At 35.6% G+C, this 15,852-nt stretch overlaps 1 protein-coding gene across 4 annotated transcripts in view; it reads right to left on the bottom strand.

Moving 5' to 3' along the window:
• The window catches only part of tmem131 (transmembrane protein 131), a 51,162-nt gene that overhangs the window by 27,043 nt on the left and 8,267 nt on the right, over positions 1-15,852 (bottom strand). For all 4 annotated transcript variants that reach the window (XM_036570308.1, XM_036570309.1, XM_036570310.1 and 1 more), the window contains exons 2-5: positions 12,782-12,843; positions 11,101-11,141; positions 4,670-4,738; positions 3,081-3,201 (exon numbers count right to left, since the gene is read on the bottom strand). In XM_036570308.1, the coding sequence (XP_036426201.1) occupies positions 3,081-3,201; positions 4,670-4,738; positions 11,101-11,141; positions 12,782-12,843 (293 nt within the window). The remainder of the gene's footprint in view (positions 1-3,080; positions 3,202-4,669; positions 4,739-11,100; positions 11,142-12,781; positions 12,844-15,852) is intronic.

Genomic DNA, 15,852 nt, shown 5'->3' with positions numbered 1-15,852 from the left:
TGCCAAGGCTCTTTATGATTGTATACATACACATATAGCCATATTCTTTCTATGTGACAGGTAAAAAGTATGCAAAAACATTTTTCATAGACAAGATAAAGCAATAAACCACGAGAATCCATGTGTTACTAAGATTGTATCACAGGGAAGGGGATTCTTAGGAAGGACGTGAAGCAGAGTAGAGGAACATCTGGTCGCCCATTAATGTATATTGCTGTTATTTCATGAACTTATAAACTTTTTGCGTATATTAATGAACATATAACATAGCACTGTTTAATGCAAAAACCTTCACTTTATAAGTACTTTTTGGTCACCAAATTACCACCTCAAGTCTTATTTAGCACCAAGATAACACCCTTTTACCCCAAACTGGGGCTGCATGTGGCTCCCTTCGCCCTACATAGTGCACTATGTGGTAATTTAAGTACTGGACCTGCGCCCAAACAATGTATAACATAGCCAACAAATAACCATTTGGGATTCAGCCACATTCATACTCGACAAAAAGTCGACTTTCTGGCTGAATTTCAAAACTTCCATGGCACACTATATAGGGAAGACAGAGCCGTTTGAGATTTAGCCTGGGTCTGATACTTAAGGCAGATCTGACAAACACGGACATTTGAAGCATGTAAGCAATTCAACTGACATTCTTTAGTCTTTATATTGTTGTTTTACAGTGAATCATATTGTAAGTACTTTAATTCAAGCCTGTAATGTTAATGGAGTTGTTTAGCATGTTTGCTAGGTTTTAGCCTGTTAGCTAGCTGACCAGCCAAACTGTAGTTAAGCAAAACAACTTGTCAGTCCTTCAGTTCAAACAAAAACGGGTTCTTACTTCATCAGTACACTCGGTGGTTAATGCAATCAGCATTAGAGTCAAAGATTATTCAAAGATTCTATTAACAGCACAAGGATTTTTCATTACATGGCGCAGTAATAAAAAATGCAGTTGTTGTAAGGTTGTAAACCCATAGATGTGCGTATATTGAGTATTTTACAATGGCTTCAAATGCGGCTCAGACGAACAGATTTTAGGACCAGAACTATTTGTTTTATAATTATCTATTTTTAAAACTCAAATGGCCTGGCTTCGCACCAAAATCCCGGCACAGTGCCGAAGAACTTTAAGCCATGTGCACTTTTAAACACAAAACTTGTAGAAGGTGGGAAGTTCAGAAACCAAACCCTTGTAGTGGGGTCTGGCTGGAGAAAACTGTGATTCTAACATGAAATGTGGGTGGATACTTGTGTACTGTGAGACAAAAACACAGGCGTAAGTGCAGCAAAATTCTTTCACTAAGTACAATAACTACGCAACACAAGTCATGCCCAAACACTGTACAGGTTTCTAGATATTCTGATTTTGAATAAACGTATTGCTTACCATATAAAGGTCAAAAAGTCAGCGTGTATTTGGAAGACATCTCCTTTTGAGACCCAACAAATATTTTGAACCAGAGGCCATTCTAAAAAGTCTGCCCATCATTTATGTTCTACTGGCTCTATAATGGTTCACAGTGCACCATGACGGACGCCGATGACCGCCACTTTCTTGTTTGTAGAAGGTGCTTTACCTCTCATAGCGGTTACAATTCACATAAATCGAGACTTTGATATCAATTTCAGACGCAAATTAAATAAAAGCTGACTCTCTCAAATGAAAGGTAATTGCTTACAAGCAGTGCGCTTACATGCACTTAATCCAATTACTGCAGAAAATCTGATCTTTTTGGAAATCCATTCAATGTGTTTACATGCACTTGGGTAAAAAATGGGAAAATTCCAGGTCGATGTGAGTCAAGCAGTAATCAGATTTCTGGTTTGCAACCGGCCAATAAACTCACAGAATAAGACAAACATAAATGTAAAACTTTTTTTTCTTAAAACTTTGAGTCACTTTAGCAGAAAATATGAACATACATCTGGGAGATAAAAAAGAATTACATTCATGTCGTCAAGCATGTAGTTGTTTCAGTGCCGCTCCAAAAGTGTTTTGTTGCCACTCAACTACATTTATTTGCGGAATAATTATGTCAATTATTATTAATAACGAACAATTTTCTGAAAAACTGTATTTGTATCATACTTTATTTGGCCACCGTTTTATAAAAGCAATTACCATTTTAGTAAGCATATAACAACACAACATATTTTGTATTGCATCATGACATGTTACCTTGCATGTTAGCATGTTACCTTGTGGCTAGTCTGTTAATCTGAGGCTAACACATTATCTTGTGGATAGAGCATAAGATCGGGACACCATAAAGCACAGGTTTTGTCTCAATATTGTACTTTTATAATGCAAAATAGTTTAATGAACTGAAAATTGAAACACATTTATTACCAAATGGCACATTTTTGCCACTCCTTATCTCTGTATTGTTACCCCCCTACAAGATGTATTATAAATTCAGTTTTTATCCTTATCATGTAACAATGTCACAGGAGGTACAACCAAGCAAGGCATCATTTTTTGGTTGATTCTGTTCAATCTTTCTGAACTGGACTGAGTTCATGGTGAGTTCATGGTTCACCCCTGGCCCTGTAAAACGTAAGCTACAAGAGGCTGAGAAGGTCAGCATGAAGCTTTAATTTATGTAGGTGTCAGAAACAGGTGGTATGTGTTTAATTTATTGCTGTGTGTGCTCACGCACTCCAGACTCTACACACACAGTCACACATAACACTTAAATTAGACCCTTCAGCTTTAATGAGTTCACTGCCCTCTGGTTAAACCGCACATGTCTAAGTAAATATCTGCCGAAACAGCACTATTCAAATATCAAACTTAAAAAATAAAGATTCAGGAGTGAAATCTCAGCATCGCTGTGATCCACTATTATCACCACAAGACATGATATTTTCCCCCCAGACAGACAAAGTTATTGTTGGAGAGAACAAAGAGGAAGCAGAGAATTTCTTCTGTTCTTTTTTTTAAGCCCTTAACAGGAAGTTAACATTGACCCATCTGTCCTAACACTTCAAAAACACATGTCTTACAACTTCTCCTATTCAGTGGCCTACACTGTTAGCACTTTAAGAGGGTCATAAAGCACTGAGAATATACTTACCCTACTCTGAAAAAAGGATGCATGAAAATGCGCTGTTGTTGCTGATATTGATATTAAACTAATTTCTTCTGAACTTGGATTGTGTAAGTAAACTTTTTCCATTTTTGGCATTCCAACTGGCCTGGAGGGGAAAAAAACAAAAACAACAAATTGTATTTATCCAAGCGACAGGATATGTTCAAATTAGTCACTGATAATGCAGACAAGGCTTTTTTGTTTTCCTTATAACTACCTACATGAAGAAAGACATACAAACAACTGATAAAGGGTTTTATTTATGAAATAAATAAAGGATAAAGCTAAAATCATATAATCTACAACCAAATACAATTATTCAACACTTGTCTGAAAGGGGGTCATCCATAAACTGTCTATTATTAGCCTGAACCACAGTATCTAAAGCAGTGCCACGGGAAAACTCTGGGCCCTTGTGCTTTAGAAATAAAATGAAAGAGCAACACCAAAGAAATAAGAAGAATAAGCTCAAAAGCAAAAAAGAGAAAGTCTAAAGTATGAAAGTAGAGCACCATCGACAATATTGGGCAGCACATGCTATCAGTGGTAGATTACAGCCTGAGACTTTTGGTGGGTCTGGGTAATTTAAGCAAGACTTTATTGAGAGATTTAGCATATTGGAAAAAAATATTAAACAAATTGTGGCCTGTGCCAAAGTGCAAAATTTCATACGTAGAGGATGTTTTAACTTACTTTCACACAGAAAATCAATAAAACGTCATGTTTACCAAAATTTCATGTTTACCAGAAGTGTTTAAACTTTTGCATACAACTATATATGTCTAAACCAAACTGGTACAAAAACAACTAAAATCTCGCAAGTTTTACATTTCTCACTGGCATCTTTTAGCTGGATCTACTGGCAATCAACAAATTGCAGAAAAAATACAGAGCAGTTATGTTAACAATATTTTTATCACGTGCTGCACAAATAATTATTAACTATAAATGGTGCACTGATGCACTGAACTTTGGCACTGATGTTGCAATATTATTAATTATTTGCCTATAGCACACTGATATGAGAACAGAAAAAAGAAAAGAAAAACGACGTAGGGCCCATGTTAATTAGATGATTTACCAACTTTCTCACTGGTAACACCCATATTTATAAACATTTACTATTCATAAATATACACTATATTGCCAGACTGAACTTGGACCAAACAAGAGTTTCAAACTTTCAGCATGTTTTCTTCTTTTTCCAGTTTTTTTCTTTCTCTTTGAAAATAGACAAACAACTGCAAATTATCGTCTACACAGAGCATCATAAAATGTTTGACGGTCTGAATCAGTAGCTTAAAAGACTCATGTTCAGCATGGAATCATTTGTCAGTTAATGGAATGACAACAAGGAATTAGAAAGACTAACCACCACCGAAACATTCCTCAGCTGTTGAATGGAAAAAGCCATGTTAGAAATGAGGAAGTGGCTTTTGGCAGAACTTGACAAATGGCTTTGCTCTAAGACGCTCGCAGAAAAATGAGGCAGAAGTTTATGTGACATTCGGCAAGTGACATGGAGAACACAGGGGTAAATAGGGAGTAAGTAACGCTAAGAGCATGTTGCTTACTGTTCATGGAAGTCCAGCATTGGTGGCTCAAAGCGTATAGGTCTGCTATTCCCCCTCTGTGAGGATGCACTACAGAAGGGAAAAACATCAAAGAATCAAACAGATCAAATTTCTCCCCAAATTTCTCCCCAAATTTAGACAGCAAAAACTCACACTTTTTAACTTGAAACCTGACCTGAGTTACATCATGTAATTCATAGAATACATTCACACCTATGCCAATAAACCATGTATTGTATTTGTTGTTATTTATTTTAGCATTTTTCATATAAATGGAAAAAGTCGGCACTGAGCATCTTTGCAGAGCTCTTTTCAGCTGTAAAATCATGCACTTGTCATGAAATTCAATACATGTTTGTTCATATCTGTAATGCCACTAATGCCTTTGTCCTAAAGCATTTTGTTCACAATCATAAACACAAAGCATGCAAGGAGCTCTCCTCAAACACATACCATCAGATATAGACTATTAAGAGTTAAAAATATCTGACCTCTAACACACAAACACATACAGTATTGTGCAAAAGTCTTAGGCTTATATTATAAAGTGAGCTGTAAAATTACCTACAAAGCATTTATTTGCATTTATTGTATAAAAAACACAGCATTAGATTAAATTAAAATTCTTATTTCTGTGAGAACAACAATTTAAACAAGAAAAAAAGTGAAAGAGTTGGGGAATCCCCACCCCATAGAGTTCTTAGTGGTTTTACTGATTTCTGTTTATTAGCTCTCCCTTCAGAAGGAACAGCTAATAAACATAAAGGTTTGGAACCACCTAACATGTTTTAGTTATTCTGGCAATGATACTTTTGTGCGTCTCTATTCAGTAGCAGTTTGTATGGTTGTAACGAAACAACCTATGAGTTAGTGCCAACTCATCAGGCTTTTTACATGTTGGCATAAGTAAGCTAGTATAACTGAAAACTCTCAGTGCAAGATAAATTTTCCCCTCTGATCTTGTGTACACAAGCAGAGTCACTTTGTCATAATGTAAAATGAATTAGTATGAAAATTAATGAAACAAATAAAACTTAAGTGAAAGTTTATATAGTGCTATAAACAATCAAATTTGACGATGTATGTAGTACTTCAAACTAAAAACTCAAGTTATCCCAACACAAAGGTTTAAATGATAATTATTTACACTCTGTCTTGTAAACAGGCTTTGAGTAAACTAAATTCATCAGGGTTTACAGCAAAGTTTTACTTATCAATCCTTTATTAAATTAAATCAGATGTGCTGCTAATGGAATTTAACACATTTATGCAATGGCTGGAGAATACAGACAAGTGAGGCACCAAACTTGCATTTATCTAACTGTATCCTTCTAACAAACATACACTGTAAAAAGTGGAAGAGGGCAGTAGGCCTGTCACAATCGTGAAATTTTAGCAGACAATTAACTGTTAAAAAGCTAAACTGGCTTATTAGCTAGTCTTGCTTAGCCAACTCTTTCCTGAGCAACTAACTAGAGATTTTACAATGTAGTGTCCAGAGCAAGTTTCTAGTGTTACACAAAGTCAACCAAAGCTTACATGCTTCTCTTAATTCTGTGAAATATAACCGAAAAACACTTGAAACACATGAAAAAGCACTTTGGACTTGTTACGACTGTGAAATCTAATAAATTGTAGAAAATAACTGTGGTCAGACTAAATAATAGCGATTATCTCAAATAATTGCAGTCAGGTGATTATGCAACAATTGTGACAGGCCTCCAGGGTAGGATTATATTTGAAGTGTCTGAGGTTTGAATTGATGTAAAATATTGCTTTTGTTCATCTAAACTAAATATATTTGCTTTGAATTGTTTCATAATAAGTACTTACTTTAGTTTAATAAACTAAACTGAATAAACAAAACTGCACATTATCACAAAAATATTTTTTGTCAGTTGAACTGACCAATATTTTTTTTCTATTTACTTTTTACAGTTTTACTTTAATTGTATTTCTTCTGTTGTGCTTTTTTTTTTTTAAGGCAAACATACTTGCTGCTAAGATAAGGGTTTTTTTGGCTGCCTTTTGCACAGTACTGTTCGTACACATAGCTCTGACGAAGATGTCTCTCCATCAGAAGCATCAGGTGGAAAACAACAACTTAAACCCACCAAACTCGTCTGACAGCATGAAACACTCACACCACACCAGCCGTTCCCTACACGATCAGATTATGTTTACCGGCAACACAGGCAAACAGAGCCAAGCAAAAGAGGATTTACTCAGAGAATCGTCTCACCACACCCAAGTGCATGTATGCTACCATGAGCTACAACATACTGTTTCATAAACATCCATCTTCACACCGGATTATAAAGACATTTAGAGTCTAGAGTTAGTACATAAAACAATCATTGAGGTTTCATTCCCTACTATTCAGTGTTACAGCCACTATATGACTATATTACATTACTTAATTCCTCACTCATTTCATTGACTACAAATTATTAATTAACCTTCTCAATTAAACAACAAGGATTAGTTGTCAATCTTAATAATAATGCATATCTGAAACTCTCCTACTGGTCTCACAATGTGAAAAAGTGAACATATACACTTTTCTTCCACCAAGAGTTATTTTTTTTAATTTTATAGGCTTCCTGGATTATCTCTTTTCAGTAAATTATTCTGGAATCTTTGAAAGTCTATGCATGGCTTCTATTGTTCAGCTAAGCCCATGTTCATTGCCTTTGTTTAAAACTACCATTATTGATTAATCATCAAAATCTGTACACTGATAGCTACTCGACTGCAAATGTAATCAAGAGTGTCAGTCATTATTTCAGTTTCTAAACACACTGCATTTGATTATTGCAGCAACAACAATTTAGACATTAATCATAAACCGGTAAGAACTGTAGAGGTTAAAAATGCATACTCTGCCACATCTGTTTTAAAGCCTGAACATGAACAGTATACCATTTTCCACAATTTTTTTCAACTTTTGCCAATTGGGAAAATTCCACATCAAAGGAACCCCTGGCTAGAAGGCCCAATGCAGGAGTCATGGACATCAAAGTAGTGTTGCAGGAAACAGAGGTACAGACCTGTCTCATGTACAATACAGAGCCACCTGAGCTGGGCTCTTGAAGTCTGACCAATATAGTTGAATTTTCAACCATACAAATCTAAAGGATTAGGAAACAAAATCTGAAGTAACTGGGGAACTGAATGACATTTAAAGTCCCTATATGACAGAAAACAAACTTTTCCTCACTTTCTGAACTTTTTTTTTAAACATTGTTTTAGTTTATAAAGTCAGCACAGTCTGTACACGTATGCAGCAAATGTCACCATAATCAACACATTTACACTTCTCCACCTATTCAGACTATAGTAGTTCAGCTCCTCCCGTTCACAGCGAAGTTTTGAAGAGAGTATCAGCTCAGAATGCTTTTTGAATGAGGTACGATCAGCACAGAGATCAATATATATATATATATATATATATATATATATATATATATATATATATAAAGGCCTTCAAGCCACACTATGAAAAAGAGCCTGTGTATGTGGTTCACAAGACCACATAACCATTATAAAAATGTGAAATATTCTTTAAAAATAAATACAGGTGAAGATATAAAACTCAAGAATTTTTGGGATTTTAGATGACCACATGAAAAGCCAAGCGTAAATACCACCAAAACACATTGGGATCAAATGACAATGTGATCACATGAACCTCATTCATAGGTGGTGAGAAACAGATCTTGACCAAATTCAAAACAATGATTTTTTCAATATCTGTGTACAACTATTTGAGTGGAAGTGCATCTGCTTAGTGCTAACTAGCAGAAGAGGCCAATAAAAACGAAAGATGGAGGACACGTGAGGCTGGAATTATCAAGAAATCCAGAAAGACCTTCTTCCATTCTGGGCTGATGAAAATGTCCCAGTCAAATTAGGAGAATCATATTGTGACTTAAAAGTAAAAGAGAGATGACACGCATGTTGATTCGCTTTTTACACGGAAAAAGTAAAATCTGATCTTATCTGGTTAAACTGGGGATGCATTTTAGTGAAAGGTGTAAATGGCATCAGACCAAAGTATATCTAGATACAATCCAGACAGGAAATACATGTTAATGCTACATGGGTACAACAGGTTCTAAGGTAGAGGAGACCTAGAGTCTATTAAGCAAGAGGCTGTGTGGAGACGTTTATATAATAATGCAAGCATTTCAACTATACAGGCAATGCAAAACCAACAACAGAGCAATCAAAGTTATGCATTAGTAATTTGCCAGTCTGGCAAAGTCCTCCAACTTGGCTAAAGGCACAGTCTCTCTGGCTTTCGGTATTTCTCAATGAGTGAAACTATCAGCCCAAACATTTTGGCTAAGACAGTGCAGCCCTCAACTCTTTAGCTTACCACAGGTCCTTTGAGGATAAGTTTACCACTGTGTATTTGAGCAGAGCCACAGAGAGCTGGGTTATGAACCATTATGTTGCAGGTTCACACCTAACTGTTTTGTTCTGTGTTTAACTACTTAAAGTTCCTACAAAGAAAAAAGCACCATCTTAACTATACACTTTTTTTTTTGGCCATTTAATCTACAATTAATAACCTTCTTATTTAATTTATGTGACAGTGTTGCTCTAATAGTGTTACCTTCTCCCTGAAAGAGTTTTCATGAGAACAAATCTTTTTTCGAATAAGCATGAAAACTTGCAGTGGGTGGGGATTTTTCTCTTTGATTCAAAAATAATTTGAGGAAAAGGTGGTACTTAGAGGCAAGTGGTCAACGTAACCATAGTGATTTATTTTTGCAGAACTCAAATGAAAATCTCTTCCTTGAATATGAAGGGTAAATACTTTTTTCTACACATTTCCACTGACAGACTAAAAGAGGGTGAACGGGAAGATGTGGTGTTTTTGACTGCGTTTGTAGATATCCACGATTAGAGAGATACAGTGTGCATAGAGGACGAGTTAGCCTGGCTGGTGAGGTGACTGCTAAACCACAGCAAGAGGAAAAGAGCTAAAAATGAAAGCAACCTTTTAAAAGCAGCTCTAAGCACCTGTCATTGTGCACGTGTGCATGGCACTAGGGTACAAAGACACAGGGATTACTGCCTGCGATAAAAGTTCTATTATCAGAAGACAAAGTTCAGCAAGTACGCTAAAAGTTCAGAAAATATAGTTCTCTGATAGTGTACATGCAACTATTACAAACAGTGTGACATCTTAAAATCTTATAAAGAAAAGTCTTTGTGAGTGTGATAAGTTATGTTGGTAGAATAAACATGTAACATATTTCAGATTTTGCATATTATCAAACAGACCACTTTATTAACGCAGGTTTAGCGTGGATACGACACAATGTCTTGGTGCTAGAGGTATTCCTCATTTTACCTCTATGAATACAACATGAGCATTATGTTACTTGAGGTTGGCCTCCCTAAGGGTGTGTTCATCTCAACCAACAGCAAAGATGACAAACCAAGGAATACAAGCCTAACCAATCAGAGCTGGCCGCCAATGCCCTGAGCTGGACACTTTTGATTGGTTAAGCGAGTGAACCGGTTGCCTAGTATGCTGGAGTTGTTCTACCGGATTGAGGAATCCAAAGCAAGCATGAAATAATTACATAAAAGGCAGCTCCCTCCAAAGAGATAACACACTGCTCTGCTGCATTCTTACATCTCAAAAGGAATACTGTGCAAAAACAACGAAGAAAAACTATTTATCTCAGCAGTAAACATTAGAATAAATACAACTAAACACAAATACATTAAAAGTTGCGATTTTTTCATTTGCTTTTTTCATCTTGGTTAGAAGAACACAGAAGAACACAAGTTTGGTTCTAATTTCTCAGTGCACTCCAGCACTTTTTCATCAGCAGCACAACTGATTTAATATAAACCAAGAACTGGTTAGCCAAATCAGGTATAGAAAATAAAACTGCAAATAGTTTTCTCGAAAAAAAAAGTTTAAAATTAATTATGCTAAGTAATTACACACAAACAGAGATCACATGACAATTTATTTATTTATTTGTATTTGTTCTAATATTTTTTTTAACAAATAAATGCTTATGAATATACACACACGATAGTTTTAAATCAATCCTAAAAAGGAAAAATGACCTTACTTATTCTTTTTGGTAACTGAATGACAAGCCTATTAATAAGTAACTTAAATGATCAGGTAGTGATGATTCAAAATGAGAAAGTAAACCATGGACTGTGAGTTAATGAAACCTATGATTCATAAATGAGCATAAAGTTTTACTATTACAGTTTTACTACTATGTTACTGTTTCACTGAGACATGGCTTCTTTTTGTTTGGTATGAATATTGAGCTCATCTGCTTTGTTAAAAACCCAATGAATGCATGGCCAACCTAATGTGAGCCATGTGCTGAACTGAATGCAGATAATAGAGAAGAAAAAAAAAAAGAAAAAAAAATAGTTCTTACCTTTTTTGATGATATGAGCTAAGGTCAATGTCAGACTCTGCCTGTAAAGAGAAACACGTGGAAGTGAGACAAATTGGACATTTAATGGTTTGGGCTTGGGCATACGCTTCTAGAAGAAGGGGCCAAATAAAAAAAAACAACAAAAAAAAACAATTCAGTTGGTATAGAACCTTTAGAAAGAAAGCTCTTCACACTCATTACCAAAAAAGCTCCTTTAAGCAGCCATCAGGGTCTACTTTTAAGTAGAGCATGTAGCTTTGAGACAATGACAATGAGAGAGAGAGAGAGAGAGAGAGAGAGAGAGAGAGAGAGAGAGAGAGAGAGAGAGAGAAGAATAAAAAAAAATTATGCACATGATGGGTCAACAAATGATGCTTGCCAATTGAGCTCAGCACTCCTCACCAATACGCATAAGCCATGCCACTAGATAAACAGAAAAGTCCCTTGGAGTTTTGGAACGGTCTGTCAACACTTGACTATATATTGCTTGAATACTTGTTCAACTATAGCTCTTGGGATTTTGACTGGAAAAACAGTAGCACAGAAAAATCTTTCTTGCTCCTCCTATTTACGCACAGATCAAAGGAATAGTTTGGAAAAAAACCCAACAATTTACACAATTTTCCCACTTTTCCCCCCAGATGTAGTCGATCAGCCAAGATGTTTGGTAATAACAATAATACTACAAAACACTACAAAAAAGCCAATAGCCGCCCATTTTTTTTTTCCTTCTTGTGCTAAATTCCAACTCCCATTTGTGTGTACACATGCAGGAATATGGATGCCACCGACTATGCTTGTGACCTCTGTTGTTTACTGTTTATTTTATGTACTGTTAATCTTCAATGTTCTAACTGAAGATAAATGTGTATAAAAAAAAACAATAAACCTCTAATGTAATATAGTGTCCCTATGTCCCTGTGACGTGTGCACATGCGACAGGGAGTCAGATTCAGCAGAGGAGTCAGAATTAGGCACAACACTGGTTGCCTAAAGCAGATTATCGCAGCACTGTAGTGCACAGAGAAATTTTGCTCATTTTTGATCAGTTTTCACAGTTATATACAAACAAATGTGTTTGTTAACGAATGGTTGGACTCTGTAGTAAAAAAAAAAAAGTTTGTAAGCTGCAAGCTATCAGTTTTATGTGGACTGCTGTTTAAATGATGAACTTCAAGCTATCCCCGGTCAAGTCCTATATGTTCGTTACCTTGGGCTAATAATGTGTGGTAAACATAAGCAAGCAGACAACATTACATTACTGTGATATTTTTTACATTATGCTGTGGTTATGTATTCAATAAAGTGTGTTTGTCAGTCAATGATTAATCACAGACTAATAAAGGTCGGTTAACGGTCAAAAAAAAAATTGCATTCCTATCTGGGTGAATACTGACGTGTATCGTTGTTAGCAACATTAGTCTTGTAGCTCAAGTGCTAATCTAAAGAAGAAAACCTCATGACTGATCTACACCTAAGTCGGAAATGGTTTACAGCTGATTTTTTGCCAAACCATTCCTTTGAAGAGGACAAATGAAATTGGTATGCAAAAAAATGCAACATTAGCAAACTTTGCTCATTCATAGATCGTTAAAATTGAATTTTTCTTTTGTTCGAGCAACATCCTGGAGACTTTCACCTGTGAACTTCAAATGTGAAAATGTGTCTACCCAAGGCTTACCTGCAAGAGACCTCCATCCCCAAAATGTAGTACCTCCAAGATTTTGTTTGACTGGATGAAAGCTGTAGACAGACAAAGAACATATTCCCATGAGGTTTGGGTATCAGAATACAATGCCATACAGACTGATAAGAGTGTTAAGTGGCACTCTGGGAGAGCATCAAATTCAGACACCATTACTCATCACACAACACAAAGGCCTGAAGAAAGAGGGGGTCATTACAGCCATCTCGGCATCCTTTACAGCCGGAGTGTACCTCAATGCATCATCATTTGAGATATCTGACCTGTACAGAACAGTGTAATTACATAGTGACAGAGTGCTTTGTTTGGACAGATATGGTTTTAGCAGACTTCCTGGAGATACTAAAAATGGTCCTCAGACCCAAGTAACACTACAGGAGGCCACCACAGCACAAAAAGGTCAAAACGGATGTAGTAATCATAAAGTCCAAACCAGTTAAAGCACATTCGTACCTCAGCTCCAAATTTTAAAAACAAATATGACTTTTTACAGCAGCACTGAAGTCACTGAACAAGCAAATGCAAAAAGAAGTATTTTTCTGTCTCGATGAACAGAAGTGAGAGGTAAAGTGAGTCAGTGATCAGATTTAGCAAGGGTGTTGCCTTTGGTATGATTTTTTTAAAAATTCCAACCAAAAGAGACTCACATCTGAGTTTTGGTTTACAGCCTGCACTGCACATCATGTTTGGTATGAATCCCTTTTGCACTTATTTGACATTCACCTATGACAATATGCTTAACTCAGTCAAGCAGGCCAATAGAATAAAAGTCTACAGTAGGGGTGGGCATTAGGCCTGCATCAATACTATTTTTGCAGTCCGAGTACAAGTACATATTTTTTAGTACTCGCCAATATGGAGTCCGATACAGAGTAACCTATTTAGGATTAAGTAACTGTTAGTGTGAATGAATGCAATGAATCTTAACAGCTAAATCATTACACAATGTCCAATGAAAACATGACTAATTATGCTCTCTTTGTAATGAAACATTCACTTGTGCAATGTTTTTAAGTACTGATGATATCCACAATATGCTCAGAAATGCATATCGTGACATCATTTATCATGATAATGTACACAGTACATTTATGGCACTACAATGATATGTTTGACAGGCTTTCAGTGTAATGAAAGGATGCAGGAGAAGTCACATTAGGCTTTCTATGTGCTGTAAAAAAAGGTTCAGTGTATGTAGTTATACCCAGGCAAAAGTAATTAGCATACTGCTGTTAAGAAAGGGAAGAAACAGAAACAAACAAAAAAATACTGTATGTAGAGCTTACCTCTATTATTATATTCAACATCTGGAAAGTCTAAAATGTTTCAATTTTAGTGCACTATAATTGTTACAATTTAAGATTTTCACTGTGATTAGTCTAAAAGAACTCTACTAAAATCATTATTCACTTTCCATTTCACTAGGAAAAAAAAAAAAGGAAAAGGGAAAGCTTACTGAGCTTTTAAATGAACAAGAGACTTGTTGATCTCACTGGCCAGGTAATAGACAGACATAAGACATAACAGACAGACTTATAAAAAAGCACCAAACTCTAAATATGATCAGCTCAATAACATCAGGCCACACTGACCAAGTCTGCAGTCATCTTACACAGTCTAAGCAGGTAACATACGTAAGTTTAATAATTGTCTATAAAAAAAAATTAAAAAAAAATAAATAAATAACAATGCACCAAGTACCTTCACTACTATTTCAAACAACCCCTTTAGTTAATGACTCTGGTTTCTCATATTTATCTTGGTATTTGATCATCCACAAAATAGTCAACTGATTCAAATTTGCTTTTTTTTTAGCCCTTCCAAATAAATTCCACGTAATGCCCACATATAGAGGAAAATGGAAATGACACAGAAAAATAATCCTTTGGTCAGTAGGTAAAAGGTTAGTTTTTGTTTCTTTAGTTTGATAAACCAGCTAATCACACAATCAGTTTGACAGCTTTATCTGCCTCAGTATACTTTCATTTTTCTAATGAAAGTTACAGTGCATTTAGAAATTTAGAAATTGAACAAAAGCAAGGCCTCTCCAAGCTACTCAGTTTTCAAATTCAGCACCATATCACTGAACTCCTAACGCTATTATTAGACAGCTGAGTGGTGTAACTCTAGTGAAGTTTATAGTGGGAGAGACAGGTCATGCTAAGCTCTACACTTGTACAACTCAACAGTCTTTGTGTGTCCACACATTGAAATAAAAAGTTCTCAGAAGTATTAGGCCTGAGGAGGCAAAAAAAAAATTACACCATCATCCTTAATTTTGATTATGAATCATTTAATCAACATTCAACAATTTCTTGACATATCAAGTTGAAACAGTCTCTTTCATTTTCCTAATAAACACTATCCTTTGTTGTTCCTTTGTCAGTTAAATGTCATTTCTTTGTACATACACAGTACTGTGCAAATATTTGAGGCAAGTCATGAAAATTGATTTATTTATCTAGGTAGTGTATTTCTTGTAAGTGTATTTTTGCCAGTAAAACAATATTCAATAATTGAATAAAAGCACAAAATAAAAGCTTTTTAGTTTTCAAAAAGGTTATTAATATCATACTGTTTTAGAAGAAAACAGACAGAAGTTTGGTTCATTCTTGGTGCACTCCAGCCAGTGCATAGATTTGATTAATTCCATCAGCAGGACATTTGACTAGATTTACTAGTTATCAGATCATAAGTACAAATACAGGGCTTCCTTTAGGACAGGTTTAGAAATGGTTAAGCCAACACACTGTCAGTTTTTTCAGGGAAATGAACATTTACTGCCAGAAATAGCTTTGCTTTTCTTAGATGGTCAAACACTTTTTCAAGGTACTGTAGACTAGCATTGAGAGCACTGCAGGCAAGCAGTCAAGTCGTCAAGTCTCATTTTTGCTCATGCATCAATATGTATCTAGTCTTTTCACTAATATTCAAACAGCAAATAAAATCACACCGACCAGATCTTTTCAATTATGACTTGGGTATTACACAAAGAAGCAGCCGGCAGCTTGTGTAATCACAACAATGTGATAAAGTCAAGAAGAAAA

The sequence above is a fragment of the Colossoma macropomum genome, unplaced genomic scaffold (genome assembly GCF_904425465.1).
Source record: "Colossoma macropomum unplaced genomic scaffold, Colossoma_macropomum, whole genome shotgun sequence".
Lineage (NCBI taxonomy): Eukaryota > Metazoa > Chordata > Actinopteri > Characiformes > Serrasalmidae > Colossoma > Colossoma macropomum.
Note: the sequence above shows the minus strand (reverse complement) of the source record. Positions and strands in the feature narration are given on the sequence as shown.